Source organism: Anastrepha obliqua, chromosome 2 (assembly GCF_027943255.1).
Source record: "Anastrepha obliqua isolate idAnaObli1 chromosome 2, idAnaObli1_1.0, whole genome shotgun sequence".
Classification (NCBI taxonomy): domain Eukaryota; kingdom Metazoa; phylum Arthropoda; class Insecta; order Diptera; family Tephritidae; genus Anastrepha; species Anastrepha obliqua.
The window spans coordinates 33,720,015-33,737,665 of record NC_072893.1 but is presented as its reverse complement, the minus strand read 5'-3'; the positions used below and the strand labels follow the sequence as shown (position 1 = coordinate 33,737,665).

General features: G+C 35.1%; 1 protein-coding gene across 1 annotated transcript; it reads right to left on the bottom strand.

The window, feature by feature from the left end:
• Window positions 1–362: 362 nt before the first annotated feature.
• Window positions 363–1,462, bottom strand: LOC129239007 (uncharacterized). Its single transcript, XM_054874263.1, has one exon. The coding sequence runs from the start codon at window positions 1,460–1,462 to the stop codon at window positions 527–529; it is 936 nt and encodes a 311-aa protein (XP_054730238.1). The 3' UTR covers window positions 363–526.
• Window positions 1,463–17,651: the final 16,189 nt, after the last annotated feature.

The following is a 17,651-nucleotide window of genomic DNA, read 5'->3' as shown; positions in this document are numbered from 1 at the left end:
GGCAGAAAAACTTTCTCTACTACTTTCTTGGTATCCTATCTTGATTTCATCACAAATTCGATTTGTATAACTTTCAAGTGTTTTGATTTGAGTGAATGCATGCCACTTGTGTTTATTTGCTTAAACGTTGGCGTGTGTGTGATTGATCTGTGGTCAAGTCACGGCAAATGAAAAAGATCTAACTTTTTGTGCAAACGAAAGAAAACCCCTGCTTTGCCTGCGGAGTGGCCCAATTGAGAAGGAAAGTAGTTCGTTGGTTTTTAATCAACATTCCACAGACCAAAATATTTGCATACGGATACGGGCAACTAGACAGTTTTACTATTTTATTATATTTTGCTATGCTTTTTATGTCTCCCATACTGAGGTTACACTTATCAGTTACACAATATAAACCAGCAGTTAAGCTACTCTTAAATCTTACAAATTATAATTATAATCGTTGATTTGCAGCCCAAAAATGTCTCAAATTTCTAACAAGAATCACTTAAGTGTCAGCGAGCCAGCCATCAACGCCGTCGTATTTTCACAACAACACATCCTCCAACTCTCCGTTGCCCAGCGTTGTACTTGACGTTATTGTCATGCCTCCTGCCGCAGCAAAGGGCGCATGCACATCTGGATCGTGAGGGAAAAGCGCCCTCAAATCAGCCACGTGCGCATACTTCTTCGAATCGGTTATTTGCTTGTACTCCGGTGTCTGTTTGAGGGCGTGCCGCCGATTGCGCACTAGTGGCGCTGAGATGTGCGAGAAGCGTGGTGTGGGCACGCGCACACGAAAGCCACAATTAGCCATATAAGTATAGAGCTTAGGATTGTCATAGACGAGTGAGGAAGGCGGATGCCACGTCTTTAAGTATTCATGATAGCTACGCATGCCAATGCCACTGAGGCTGCTGGGAAAATACGGTAAAGTGGCATTAACGCCGTTGATGGCTGTCGAGGCGGCAGTGGTGGACGGTGTGGTCAGAGGTGACGCGGCAAATAGGCTGGGAACAATAATTGTTGTTGCGCCAGTGGTTGTTGCGGTTGATCCCGTGCCCTTGATGATTGGAAATGTATTGATGAAGGACGTTGTGGCTGGTACAGAAAATACAATAGTTTTTGTTGCTGTTGCTGCTGTATTGGTGCTTGTAGGGCAATCAAATTGGGAACGTTGCTTGAAAATAGTTTCTGCTTTGATTTTCAACTCATCAGACAAGCTGCTACTGTCGGAGTCTGTATTGGCGTTGACCTCATCTATGATTGTAGTAGTAGTAGTTGTCGCAATTGTTGTTGTTGTTATGTAATTAACATCCACTAGTTTATCGGGCGATGTGTTTGGTGTTGGCGTATCCGGTTTAGGCACGTCCAGCTCGTGAAATATAAACGAGTAGATGCCATCACGTCGCTCGAGTTCCTTCAACATTAACTCATCGGTTGAGAGATTGATCTCAATGAAGTCATTAGGGACGTCGGTCATCTGCGGTAATCAAGTGAAATAAAGTATGTCAAATATGAAAAACAAATCAGTTGTAAAACTATATATGTTTATAATTTTTAAGAAATTATATCAGCACATCCTCTCAAACTAAAGTTTGGGGCACCAGCTGGATGGGCTGATAATCACAAATAAACGATAATTAATTTTTAATGATTTTTCCTTCGCTAAAAAAAGTTTGTCTTTTCATTAACTATGGCCTGTAGAACATTTCAAGCTAAAAGCTATGCCACAACAGAAGCAGTTGAACTGGCTCTGGAGTTAACCTCTCTTAAAGCTCGGACAAACATTTTCATTGATAGCCAAGAGACTATTAAAGCAATTATGGTTGTTCAAAAATGCAGATCCAAAATAGTTGAGCTTTACGGAAATGGGCTGGCCGCTATTTACTGGATACCAGCGCTTAAAGGAATAGAAGGTGATGAGAGAGCCGATGAGCTCGCTAAGGTATTCGCTTGCCGAAATTGAGCACACCAGATATACACCAATGGCTCTCCTTTCTGAAAACGAAACTGAATAAGGAATTTGCCTTGGAAACGCAGTCGATATGGGAACACTAAACCGCGTAAAAGGCTGCCAAAAATTATGCTAAAGACTTGATATACGAAAGCTACAAACTTTATCTTTTTACTCCTTAGAAAAAACGGCAAACAATTGGTGGGAGTACTCTCTCGTAAAGGCTGGTGAAGTTCGTGTAACACAGGAAACGAAGCGAATGCTAGAGGTACTTTGGAACACCTACTTTGCCACTGCCCTACTCATTGTAGGACTTGATAAATGTGCCTAGGATCAACATATTTTTCATCCCTGAAGGATATTGCTTTTCAAAGGCCGAACGACTTGTTAAAACTCGCGACTCGACTCCAAATACATAGCATTGGCCACCCAATGTATCCTAGAGGTCTATGTGAGATCTTTTTTATTGATAAGGCTGCACTACCTAACTATGACCTATAACTTCACGTACATTGCTACTTTGGCTGGCCCTGCAGTAGTCTGGCCTGTCAGTTCAATTTTCCCAACTGGCTCGTGATATGAGTTTGAGCTAGTTCCGATCTTCTGGATGGATCTTCAAAGAACCCCTAAAAATATGTTTTACGGGCTCGAGCTGTTAGTTTGGAGTGACCAATTCACATGAACAATACCACTCGATGGAGTATTTGAAGATAACGACAACCGTAACAGGTGACTTTTCCGTGCTGCATAAAGAAAAGTAGCAAATGGCTTTAGAAGGGAAAGGAGACAGGGCGAAGGCTGCTCTCTTACCAAACAGTAAGCCCAGACCCAAATTGTCACCTATCTCGATGTTTAGAGTTAATTAAGATGGAATGTAGTCTTTATAATTAACTTTAGTACCGATTACGTTGAAATAAAATCTTCAAATTCAAGAGCCAAAAAGCACATTTTTGAACGCAGTAAACAACCAAGTAGTAAAAGCAGTTTTATAGGTATGTTCTCAGTAAGCTTATTCCAATGGGCTCAGAAGCCTCAGGGACAGAAATTTGCTTAGTTTTTTCTTGAGGAGTTTCTTGAAGAGGCGATGGTAAACGTGGACAAAACGAAGTACTTCCTGTTATCAGAGACAAACCACCAGTCGGCCCACTTCACAGTTGACGACAGCATCCACGTTGACGGTTATGATTTCGAGGTTGTAAGAGACTTCGGTTATCGAGTAACAAGCATTACACCCATAATAAAGTGAGCCTTGAAATCCAACGGAGAATCGCTCTTGTCAACAAGTGCTACTTTGGACTAAGTAGGCAACTGAGTAATAAATACCTCTCTCGGCGAACAAAACTAACACTCTACAAGGGTCTCATCATGCCCCGTCCTAAGTATGGCGCAGAATTTTGGACGATGAGAAAATCCGATGAGGCGTCGCTTGGTGTGTTTCAGAGAAAACTCTGCGGAAGATGTTTGAACCTTCGCATCGTAAGCGATGGAACAATGAGCTGTATGCGCTTTACGACGAGCGCAGCGAATGAAGATCCAGCGTCATTATTGACTATCCAAATGTATGCAAATGCATACATACATCGGATCTGGTCTGAAAGTATTCGATGCGGTACCAGTTGGTGTAAGCAAAGAAAGAGGAAGGCCCTTCTGCGTTGGCAAGATCCGGTGGAGAGAGACTTGATTTCAATTGGTGTTTCCAACGGCTGTCGGTTAGCACGAGAAAGAAAAAACTGGCGCGTTTGGTAAACTCGGCCAAAATCACTTCGTTTCAATCAAGAAGAAGGAGAAGAATATCTGTTATAAGAGATACAAAATTATTCAAAAATTGACCTAGAAAAAAAATATGATGAAAGCAAAATTTTGAAAAAGGTGCCATGCCACATTCCTGTTGGTTGATTATGCCGTTAACGACTTAATAAAAGTAATTCGAATCGGGTGTGATGCACATCAACTCATTTAAATGGAACAGAAATATTATGAGGATCAAAAAAACCTCGTCCACATTTTAATATATATACTGTCTATTAGGAACTATAACTACATAGTATTGTCTACGAGTTGGTTTGATTCCAAAAATTAGCAACCACCCCACATTAAATTTTGCCAAAAGAAACGCGCGTATGCGAGAGTTGTTTGAAAAGTACGCGCAAAGTCAGAGAGCTAGCACCACTGGCACGTGTCGAGGTTATGTTTGCCTAGTAGCACATCTTCAAAGATCACACACCAAGTTTCAGTCAGGTCGATCTATTTCATTGTGTTTTGCATTCGTTCGAATAGAGAAAGTCGAACTATTTCTAAAAAAGCCCGTTTCCATCAGCCTTCGTTGTTGTGGTAGAAAAAATGTATAGAAATACGATTTTAACTCATTTCACATTCTCTCTATTCTCCAGACATGGTTCCGTTGGATCACTCGGATTATGGTTTGTTCCCCAATTTGAAGAAATGGTTGGTGAAAAGAGATCACAAGAGAAGGTGATTGCAAAAGTGAATGGCTATTTTTTAGACTGGCGTGAATTATATTATTCGGAAGGTATCAGCGAGCCTTAAACCTAAAAGGAAACTATGTCGAAATATAAAAAAAATAAAATTTACGCATCACAATTAAGTAGTTTTTATTTTTGCACAGAGTTCTTAAGCGACGCTCGTATGAATCTGGTCAGTCCATAAGTTCGGGCGTATTTTACCCATAATTTCACTTTTGTAAGATTTTTGCATACAAAAAATTATTCGCGGAATATAACGGAACTATTTGTATTTTCTTTGATATATTGTGCATTCAACAATTGATTTTAATCGCGGATAGAAGCACGTGTTGTTTAAAAATTTAATGGAATCTTCGGACGCATTGTATTTTTTTATAATATACATACTTTGATTTTTTTATAAAGGTGGTAAAAATGCAACAACTGCTGCTGCAGAAATAAACACTGTTCACGGAGAGGATACCGTGAGTGTAAGGACTGCCGTCGCTGGTCGTCCTGAAGTCTTTAACTCCGACGCCTTGCTCGAACTCGTGGAAGCTGAGCCAAATTTGACAGTTGATATGATAGCTCAGAGGTTAAATTCATCGCATAGAACAGTTTACAGGCACCTGGTACAGTTGGGAAAGGTTCCAAAGCTGGGAAAATGGGTTCCGCATAGACTTTCCGTGGCCAACCTTCAGCAGAGAGTGAATGTGTGTTCTCTGCTGCCGCAACGGCTTGAAAATGAAAGTTTTTTGAAGCGTATCGTTACTAGTGATGAAAAATGGGTCCTTTACAATAATCCTGTTAGCAAACGCCAATGGTTACCATAGATAAAGATGAAGCACCAGAACCGACCAGTAGAGATGGCCTTCACTCCAAGAAGATTCTCCTGTCTATTTTGTGGGATATGGCCGGTATTGTTTATTATGAACTTCTGGATGCAAACCAGACGATAACTGCTGATCATTATTCTCATCAGCTATCAAACCTGAATGAGGCACTTAACAAAAATCGACCGTCTTTAGTGAATAGACGCAAAGTTTTGTTTCACCACGACAACGTAAGACCTCATACCGCAAGGCAAACATTAGGCAAGCTGAACGAACTCGGATGGGAGCTATTGCCGCATCCACCATACTCTCCGAATATTGCACCTTGTGATTATCACCTTTTCCGTGGACTTCAATCCCGTATGAGTAACAAGAACTACTCCTCAAAAGAAGCTATAAAAAGGGATATCGAAGCGTATTTTGGCTCCAAGGACAAACAATTTTTTGGGCAGGGAATTAAAAATTTGCCTAAACGTTGACAAGACAGTGTAAATAATGAAGGAAAATATATTGTTGATTAATAAATACTTTAAACATCTTTTTTATTAATTTTAAAACCACCTTTAAAAAACGCACGAACTTAAGGACTGACCTGATACTTGGGTTCGGATGAAACTTAATACTTCTTTACTTGTTTTCTCTTATCTAAGTGAATGTAGCGCATATTCTAAATTTCTGCCTTTCGGATCACAGTTACTATTATTGGCCACAATTTATATGGGGAAGTTACACTTTGCGGCTTACTAAGCGACGATTGAAGCTGCACACTCACCACCTCCAGGTGCGATGTAGGGAAATTAAATACTCACACTGACTTTTTCTGATTTCTCACCAATTGGCCTAATTTTGTTAAATTTTTTCTATTTTCAAGCAGTCGTTGCCGCTGATTATACAGAATACATAATCACATAAGTATATACGTATTTATGGATGTACATATATATGTATGTATGTATGTAGATGTATACAAAACCACTTTCAAATTGCACTCACATGTAATCCTTTAAAAGTCAAAATAATGCCCAATATAAATCTATTTATGTATTTTTTTTTTTGCGTTCAAAAAGTTCACTCTAACTGTCGCACTCAATGCGTGGCCGCAGCTGAAACGTTTCTAAATACAGCTGCAAGCGCGTCCACACAGATTTACTGGAATGGCGTCAAATCTGGCAGAATCGCACACATACACACACACATACATATGTGATTACACGTGAATAAACGTATGCATGTATGCATGCAAAAATATATATGTGTATGTGCATATATACAAACATTAAAGGCATCAAGTTTTAAAATACATCAAACGCACCACCCGCCCATCTTCTCTTGCATGGTTTTGTTTTTTTTTCACTAGAAATTTTGCGAACTTTTTACGCTACTGCATTTCTTTTCTGTCATTGCCTATTGTATCAGTGGATTTCTGCGCGTGTGTCTGTGCAAAATAAACCAACTCGCATCCGACGATCAACACGAGTTGTTTACAAATTAAAAGTAAACAACAAAAATGTACATTACAAAAACAATAACATTGGCAGTAACAGAAAAAATATATATATAGAATTTCCTAAAAAATCTAAATAAATCGCCTTTTATTGGCGAAACCCTCTTTTTTGGTTATTTTTAGTTTTGTTTTTTTTCGGCTCTGTGCAAATAAAATTTTTCGCTGATTGATGCGATTTCGAACGATTTAACGCGCTATTTTTTGTTTTGCAGCAGCGCCAAACTAGCGAAAATTTGCGTATATTTTGGGAAATGTGTTTGCTTTCAATCACAGATCGGCAACTGAAATGACAAAAAACTCAGTTGCATGTGGAGACCTGTTGCAGTGGATGGGTTGTTAGTTGTGTTATGCGGATTGCTAAAAATAAATTTTGCAATACTCGTTTCAAATGGACGTCGGCATCATTTATCCGCTTCACAGTTCACTTGAAGAGGAAATCTAAAATTTTAAAACAAATACTTCAATATGTTGAGAATTACGGGAACTCAGTGTGCAGAGTAATCAAGTCAACTGAGCTGTGAATATGATTGCCATAGAAGGCTTAGAAACAGAAGAAGAGGATTTTTTTTGGCAGCATAGAATATAGAAGTACAAGTTTGCGCAAAAATCATCTATCATGCGACTTTTTTTTGGGCGTAATACTATAAATGTGTAAGCTTACCATATATCAATCTCAAGCCACGTGTCGTACTTTGCATGTACAACTTAGTGGTTCTGCCAATTTTGACATACGGTTGCCTAGTTTGGTGGGTAGACCTTTCGAAAGGCTACCACACCACTAAACTAGAGAGCGTGCAGAGAATTGTATGTGTGGGCATCACTGGTGCTTGTAGAATATGTCCCACTGCTGCGCTCAACGTTATTCTGCAAGCTAAATCTATTGCTGCTCAGACCCCTATTAGGTTGAGGGAAATTGTCCTCTGAGGACAGTTTCCTGCAGGACATACTAGCATCTTGAAGCAGATCTCCCCTTCCTTCTCTGTTCTTCGCACTGACCTCTCTATCCGCAAACTGTGCTTTGAGGGTTGTGCTAGGGCTATCTTTCCGAGTAGGCAGTTGGAAAGAGGGGAGAGTTGTTGCGGATATTGATACCTCTGTGTTCACTGACGGATCCAAGATAGAATCGGGAGTGGAAATGGGGATTTTCTCTAAATCAGCCAGCATTTCGGTCTCCTTTAAAGTGCCGGAAATGAACAGCGTTTTCAAGCAGAGGTCTTCGCGATCCAGCAAGAATGCAAAATGTTTCGGGATTGCTGTTGGGAAGGAGACTTTTATATCTTTTCCGTTAGTCAAGCTGCGATTAAGGCCTTGTCGTCGCCGTATTGCAGTTCTCTTCTGGTGAACTCCTGTAAGGAGGAACTCAAACGTCTCGAACGTGCAGAAAACATTTTCCTTATCTGGGTTCCTGGGCACAGGAATATAGAAGGAAATGAAGTTGCCATTTGGCTTGCCAGGAAGGGGTCGACAGAACCGGTTTCAACTGACCCCCTCTCAGACATCGATGTCCCCTCGAACGTTGTTAAAGGGAAGCTACACAATTTCATTCTTAAAAAAGCGCAAGACAGATGGAGGTCTGTCTCATCGTGTGCTACTTCGAAAACACTATGGCCTCAATACGATATAAACAGAAGGTGATGGGAATCCCCCGCCATTTAATTTCTAAACTCATTATTTCGCGGTGTTCACTGGTCACTGGGTGATCGGTACTCATGCGGAGAAGCTCGGAATTCCGTACAACCCCTATTGCAGAAATTGTGGGGATCCTGCAGAGAAAGAGACTGTTGAATACTTTCTATGCAAATATCCGGCTCTGGCGCCTAGGCGCTTGAGATTCCTTAGCGCGCCTTTTGGGGATGACTTGAAGAAATTCTCCAGCCTAGATCCCTTTTCTCTCCTCCACTACATTAGCAGCAGTAGATGTGTTATGGGATAGGGCATTTTCGAGAAAAGGGAATTTCTCGCGTGAAGAAGCTTTCATAAGAACTATTTTGATATCATTCACCATTGAGGCAAAGACTATACATCATATTTTAACCCTAGAGAAAGATATATCTCTGATCATCACACAAAATTATTTACATATATATAAAATACAATACAGGGTCCGCCATTCGAAGTGTAACCAACTTCAGACCGCTTAGCAGACCAGACTAGCATTTTCGTAACTGGTTTTACCATTTTTTTTTGTTCTCTAGCCGCGTATTTTTAGTTCTTTCTTCCTGACATTTCTTTAGCCCCTTCTAATTAAAATGTGATGTTTGTAATTATGTGAAATATAAATTTTTTAAAAATTACAATAGTTCCATTGTTCACCCAGCTCTATTCAGCTCTACTTTCATATATAAAAAGTATGCAAAAATGCTTGTATAGAAAGTATCAAAAAAAAAAAATTATATGCGAATACTCATCTCGCCTTTTAAACTAGTCCTGCACTCAAATTGAACTCTTCCTCTTATTTCTTGTGTTCAATGTTCACTCAGTCACGAACAACGTGAAACTATCATACAATAAAAGCGACAACAAATTCAACGCGTGTGGAAAATAACTTTCAACTGATTGTTATGGTTTGTTTCCCGTCTTGCTTTATTGAAGATTTCTTGCAAGTTTGTTCTTCTTTTTCTCTTTCGAGCAGTTAACTCTCTCTCGCAACTGCAGTGTTGCCTAGTTTTGGATATAAAACAGCACAAAAATGGCTATTTAAAGAAAAGAAAATACCAAATTTTTATTGAACTATTTAAGAAACTTTACTATGCATGACAAGTTGTCTTTACTGTGTGTGCTTTTTTAAATAAATGTGTTATGGTTATGTAAAATAGACTATTGAAAAGACAGAGTTATAAAAATCGATCCTTGTATTTAAAACTTTTGTTAAGAGAATTTCTTAAAAAAGGCCAAAAACGTCTTTTTTGGTATATTTGATTACACCTCTATGGCTTAAATTCATATTCAGTAAATTTAAAGGTTTTTCAGATTTATAAAATGGTTTTAAATGTTGGAAAGTGTTGAAAGAAGAAGACCCAATATTCTTGCGTAACCTCAAAATAGGTAAGAAATGAGATTTGCACTTTCAAAACGCCAAATTTTATAAGAATCAACAAACTTTCAATAGGACGGAAATCTTCGCAGCATAAGTCCTCATTTAAAGAATTACCTTTTTAACCATTTTTTAGACTTACAATTTTGGTAGCTTCAGATTTAAAAAAAAAAAAAAGAAACAAACACCAAGTTCAAAAAATTTCCCATTTTGGGTATAAAAAGCACTAAATTTGTTGCGAAGACCAATGGAGTGGCAAGACTGCACAGCTACATCAATGTGACGTCACGCTGTCTCTGATGGGCGCAATCTTGTTTCTATCAGTTTTTCATATAACCAACATCACAATATCACAACAACATTGAAGACTTATTTCTATATTTCCCACTTTCATTTGAATACTTCGTAAAATAATCCAATGAGCCCAACATTAGTATTACAAACACGAACTACATTACATTCTAACTATCCGAATTAGAGTTAGTCTCAAAATTGTCATCGTTAACACATCTGTCTTAATTTATCATGAATGCTACCGTATGTGCGCATGTATGTGTGTATGTACACATATATTATGCATATTTCGTATAAGAGCTAGAGTTTATTTTCATTTGATTGCTTTTCGTGAAAATTTTCGATGATTTTATGGCTTCACAACTATTTCAAGGCGCACAAACGTGGAAATGCCGTACACACAGACTCATAGAAACTTGTAGATGTATGTATATGTGTATACTCATATATATGTATGTGTCATTTCCTTGGTAGTGGGAAAGTGCGTAGGACATTTCGAACATTTCTTACACTCCGGCTTAACGCATCGACAACGGCGTCAAAACTAAGACCTCAGAAGCTTCTTTGATGATTATCTGGGTCATTAACACTTTTTGTTGGCACACGATGGAGGTGCGAAAGCGAGGTGGGCAAGGTGTTGTCGACAATGATTGTAAAACTTTGAAAGAATTTTTTGTTTTGCCTTCTAAAAGAGATAAACAAAAGCCATAGCACGCAGACGAGCACACTCATAAAACGACAGCAGTTACACAACAATCATCGACCCCTCCACCACAACGGTGGGTGGCACTAGGTGAGTTCCAGTTGTCTTGCCATCGCGTGTGGTTTACCAACAGCATACTCGTGATTTTATGCCATTATCCTCAAAAGTTTTTCTTTATGCTTTGCCGTTTTACAGCAGTCTCAATAAAGTTTGTCAGCCATTGACATTTAGGCATGTTAATCAAGCATCGGAGTAAACACTCCGGAGTCTACACACCTTTGCCGCCACGTCTCTGTAGTGCAATGATTTTTATGGTGGAACTTGTGCTGCTTTCTGATTTCCCCAAGCAACTTACCTTCACGACTAACTTTACTTGACTTTATATGCTCTACCAACTTCACAGCTACTTTGGCCCTTTTATTGCCTTTCGCCTTACTCAGCTGTAGATTTTTCGCATTGGCTCACGATTGCTTTTTGCCAATCTGAATCTGGCTGAGGTTTGGCTGCTGCTGTCTTGTGGCTTCGCGTCGCCTTTATTTGCTGCCTGACACTGACCCACATCCGTTTACTCTCGCTTTGTCTCTTTCGTTTTCGCTAACACTTTTGCATATATACATATATAGAAGTACATATGGGTGTGTGTATATCGACTTTCACTTTCTTTGTCATTAGGCGACAGTTTGCGCCATAAAATCGCTTTGTAGATGCGCAAAGTTTTTGACCCGCAAAGACGAATTTCGATTACTTATTTTGATAGCGGCACTATTGAAGCAGTCAATAGGGAAAGTACGACAGGTGAGGAAGAGAGAGAGGAAAATAGAAAGAGGAAGAGAGAGAGAGAGAGAGAGAGAGAGAGAGAAAACGTCTCAAACTTTCCTGATATGAAATAAGCAAAAAATGTGTTGTCAATAGTGTAGGAGGAGGTTTTTTCTCTTCCACAAAATAATATCAAAGTAATAGCATTTATATTTAATGTACCGTTAATGTTTATGTTTCATAATATAAAAAAATGCAACAACTTTATACTTTTATTGGAGAATAAACCACTGGAAACTGTCTAAGTTTTTTAGTATAATTCGAATGCAGTTTCTTGGTATTGGTTCTTTGACATTCACTAAGCCATTACATTCGCAAATATTGCGCTTATGTATGTGTATGTACCGTCAGCGTCAAAATAAAGTATGCACCGCGCATTGATAAGTTTTATATATTTATTTATTTACTTTGCAATTTAAATATGTTTTTTATAAAAATAACAACAAAAAAAATTCAATTTATTACACCAAAATTCAATGAATTTTTTTAAATTTTATACAAAACCAAAAAAAGTTGTTTTTTTTTATTTTCATTATGCCTTTTTTTATTTTTTTATTGTTTTTTTTGTTTATTGCTTATAGTTTATTGCTTTTGAGATTTTACATTTGTTTTTGGTTTGGTTTTTAATTTGAATCTATTTCATTTATGTAATTTGTATAAAAACAAAATAAATAAACAAATAGACGTTATGTACACTTTATTTGGACGCCGACTGTTTGTATGAGAGCTTTAGATATCCTGGTATCAAGCAGTGCGGCTAGTCAATACTCGCTCGAATTACGTTCATTGCTCAGTTGCTCAAATATTTGTTTGAAATTTTAAAGTTTTGAATAATTTTCGCAGCTAAAAGATATTTTCAATTTTGCTTATCAGCTTTCCAACGATGTCAATGCTGTTTTTTTATGAATAATTTGTAAAACTTAGATAAGAAGTATTGATAAAAAAGCTAAAATATTCAAAACAAGCGACGCTCAAATTGCACACATAAATCGTTTAACGGCCGAGATAGGTTCCGGATAACTTGGCCGTAAAGTGATTAAAAAAATTAGAAAAAAACAAAAAAAAAACTCAAAGAAAGAAAAAAATTTAATAAAACAACAAATATAAGAACAAAAGAAACAAAAAACAAAAGCAAAAAAAAAACTTGATTCCGGATAACTTGGCGGTAAAGCGATTAAAAAAATTAGAAAAAAAAGTAAAAAAAAACGAAACAAAATAAATTAAAAAACAAAAGAAAAAAACTAATAGAAATTTTTACAAAGAAAAAGAAAAGAAAAAAAAAAATTGGTTCCGGATAACTTGGCCATAAAGAGATTAAAAAAATTAAAAAAAAAACACAGAAAAAACAATAAAAACAACGAAAAAAATTTATTATATAAAAAAACATTTATGTATAAAAACAAAAGAAAAAAAAATACAAAAGAACCAATACAAAATTTTACAAAACAAAAAAAACTGGTTCCGGATAACTTGGCCGTAAAGAGATTGAAAAAATTAAAAAAAAAACACAGAAAACAACAAAAAAAAAAAACGAAAAAAATTAATAAAACAAAAACAAATATAAAAGCAAAAGAAACAAAAAAAAAACCAATACAAAATGTTTCCAAAAAAAAAGAAAACAAACTTGGTTCTGGATAGCTTGGCCGTAAAGAGATTAAAAAAACAAAAAAAAAACAATAAAAACCAAAAAAAAAAAAATTATAAAAAATCAATATAAAGCAAAAGAACCAAAAAAAGCAATACAAAATTTTACAAAAAAAAAAAATAATAAAAAAAAAATAAAAAACAATAAAAAAACGAAAAAAAAACTAATAAAAAACAAATATAAAAAGTAAAGAAACAAAAAGCAAAACAAAAAAACCGATACAAAATTTAAAAAAAAGGAAAAAAACTTGCATCCGGATAACTGACCGTAACGACATTAAGCAATTAAAAAAAAAAGCACAAAAAAACGAAAAAAAGCAAAAACAAAAAAAAAACAAAGAAACAAACAAAACAAAAAAAACCAACACAAAATTTTACAAGAAAAAAACTTAAACGTAAATAGAGTAAAAAAATTAAAAAAAAGTACAGAAAAAAATAAAAAACGAAAAAAAATTAGTAAAGAAAAACAAATATAAAAACAAAAGAAACTAAAAACAAAAAAACCAATACAAAATTTTTCAAAAAAAAAAAAAAGAAAACAAACTTGGTTCTGGATAACTTGGCTGTAAAGAGATTAAAAATATAAAAAAAAAACAATAAAAAACCAAAAAAAAAACAATTATAAAAACCAATGAAAAAACCAAAGAAACAAAAAAAAGCAATACAAAATTTTACAAAAACAAAACAATAACAAAAAAAACAATAAAAAAACGAAAAAAAACTAATAAAAAACAAATATAAAGAGTAAAGAAACAAAAAGCAAAACAAAAAAAAACCGATACAAAATTTTACAAAAAAAAAAACAGAAAAAAACTTGCATCCGGATAACTGACCGTAACGACATTTAAAAAAAAAACGAGCAATTAAAAAAAACACAAAATAAACGAAAAAAAATTAAAAAGAAAAAACAAAAGAAACAAACAAAACAAAAAACAACCAACACAAAATTTTCAAAACAAAAACTTGGTTTCGAAAAACTTGGCCGTAAATAGATTAAAAAAAAACACAAAAATTAAAACAAACGAAAAAAATTAATAAAAAACAAACATAAAAACAAAAATACAAAATTACACAAAAAAAAAGTTATAAAAAAAACAATAAAAAAAGAAAAAAAATATCAAAAAAAAAAAACAAATATAAAAACAAAGAAATAAAAAAAAACCAATACAAGATTTTAGAAAAAAAAGTAAAAATAAAAAAAAACAATAAAAAACGGAAAAAATTAATAAAAAACAAATATAAAAAGTAAAGAAATAAAAAACAAAACTTTATAAAAAAGAAGAAAAAAAACTTGCATGCGGATAACTGACCGTAAAGAGATTAAAAAAATATAAAAATATTAGAAAAAGACACAAAAAAACGGAAGGAAATTTATAAAAAGAACCAATATACCTAAAAAGAAAAGAAAAACCTGGTTCCGGATAACTTGGCCGTAAAGCGAAAATCAATTGTTTTTATACAAATTTAATGAAATAGGTTCCAATTAAAAAACCAACAAAAAAAAGAAAAGAACAACAAATATGAAAAAACAATAAAAAATAAACAAACAAAAGAGAAAAAACGAAAAAGGATTAAACAAAAAGAAAAAAAACCAATAAAAAAATTAAAAGAAAAGGTGGTTTTTTAATATATTTTATGTTCATCAAGCATTTTCCCCTTCATATTTTCTATTTTTATTAAGAAGGCTTACCTAAAAGCACAGGATCATAACAGACTAGCATTCAAAAAATTTATCCATTTACAAAATTTAAATTTTACAAAAAACTTATAAAAATTATAAATTGAATGGGAGCAGTTTTTATCAGATGAAAGGTTGTCGTCGCCAAATTCCGCTGTTGTTGGTTGATTACACTTTCAATTTTTGTCCAACTTTGTCTGCTTTGTCATCCTTTCTCCTTCTTTTTTGCAATGTTTTGTAGCAGCTAAGCGCTGAGTTTAATTCTTGGCACATCTTCCTGCTGCGTTCTTCGTTGGGATCATTTTAGCTGTTTATACCCTCTTCCCTTAGCTGTCAGGATAAAGGAGGCCTTCTGATTCCTAACCAAGCACTCGTTCGCTTACTTCCTGCATCAGTACTCCGTTTGAGCAACGTTTTTTGTCTCACCAAATTATTGGACGTATAATGAAACATGTCAGGGCGTAAATCGGAAAAGTGCCATCATTGACTAAAGCCGTTATACCGAAATGCTATACCAGAGAGTGAACGCATAACTGAGTTTTCGGTGGACTCGAAATAATTTGATGTAGTCGAGATATTTTCGAGTTATGCGCATCGAACTGGTGCACAGTCACTTGTCGCTCATACGCCCGGGCTGTTCGAAATTTTTTTCAACAAAATCGAGAGCTCTAATAAGTATGTGCATTAGGATGCGTCACCCTCTATACAAAACAAAGAAAATGGTACTTTAATTAATTCAGAGTTTTCGCATTAATCGAGTTGTGTTAGAAATATAAAAAGTTTTAAAAAAATGTTTTTTCCACAAAACCACCTGTCGTCTAAGGTTTAAACTTAAGAGGGGTCTGCATAAAAATCATTGTGTTAAAAAAATCAAAATAATGATATTTGGCAAACAAAAATTTGGGGCATGATACTCATTCATCATTTTCCTAGCGATTAAAGGAGTGAGAAAATAACTTTCCACTGATACCTTAGAATTCTAATCGGTCTATATTAGGCTGCGTTATTTAACTCTTCCGCAAACTTATCTGCCAAAAATTCCAAACTGAAACAGAAACTCTCATGATAATAATTTCATTGATAGAATTTTAAAATATATTTAAGACCATTTTAAGCATCAACTCCTTTTTTTACCTGGGCTATTGTTTGAAAACCTAATTTAATTTATAAAATCCTCAATTTTTAGCGATATTTTCAAATCGGTCCAGAATTCGTAAATTTTAATATTTTTCCGAAACAGTCTCTTTTGGGGCGCTACCGTTTGGTAGATTGGTAGATATCTTAGCAGTAAATTAGAAATGTACCCTTAAACTCGCAATAGAAGCACGCACCATGCGGATGGACTATTTCAAAACACATAACTAATGAATTCCATCTGGTATGGCTACGGACCGAACCGGTCAATGTGTTATAATAAATAAATTCTATAATTCCAGTGGAAAAACAGCAACTTTTTTTGGTGAGGCATTTTTGGTAAGTATATTTTTGAGATCAAATTGAAAGGAGAATTTCTATTTCAAATTTACAACGTCCGGTCATCGATATCGGCTAGAATTCTCTGCCGAAGCAAATCACTGGAGTTAATGGGCCACATACTTTGGGTAGGAAGAAAGTTCTTAGAGGGAATAAAGTACGGGATATTCATTGTTTTTTTAGGCGTAGAACAAAAACACACCGAGTCACAAAAGAAGAATCTGTCAAGTACTAAAATATTTTCACTTCTATTTGTATCGACAAATGCGCAGATTATATTTACTGGGGGCAACAGCAGCAAATGTGCCAAAAACACTGGGGGAAAAAAACTGTATTACCGCAATTTAGGAAACTCATTGAAACACACACAGAGATATTTGAAATTATCGATTATAACCGTCATCGGTAGTTACCACGTCTATACCGATAGGATATATATATACCATGGGATATTCGAATCAAATTTCAGTTGAGTTCAATACAACGTTTCTTCAGAAACTCTTATGTACTGAAAAGTTTGCCCTGTCATGAACATTTTCGTGATATTCTTGTCTTGGTTGGCGCGATAAATGCTTACGCGATTTTGGCCGAATTTCGTTTCTTATTTCTTTTAGAAGAGTTCGCTCAATTTAAGTTACGCATAATTGCCTACACAAAAAAAGAACGATGGCTCGATTTATGTCTGATTTTGCTCTTATAAATAATATTTATCCAACACAGACTCGTTTTGCGAAATGTTGATAGGTCAGCTTCGATAAACCAGCAAAACAAATTTTCTAAAAATCAACGTTATTTTTTATTTATCAAGTCTATGTATATAAAACTTTGCAGACTAGAAATAAAAAATTACTTAAATATATTATATAATAATATCTAAAGGAGACTCTTAAAAGTAGTTTGCTAAAAAAGTTTAAATAAAAATCCTATTAGTTTCAGATACCTGTAAAATTTGGAAAAACAATTTTTTTTTTTTTTAATAAAATGTTAATATAATCCAATCCAATATATAATCAAATAATTTTTAGACTTAAATTTAAATATTTCTTATATTATAGATCGTCAACCGTGACGACTGTATTTTTTGCGTTCGAGCGCTGGGAGAGTTATAGTCACGTTGTATTCAAACTTTAGACGCGTTTTTCTCAAAACTATATTTTTCGAATTGGCGTACACGATAACTTGAAGAGTTATTGACCGATCTCCATGAAATTTTGCACACATCTTTTTTATGATATTATTGTCTATGTGAATTTACAATTTTTCGAAAATTTTTC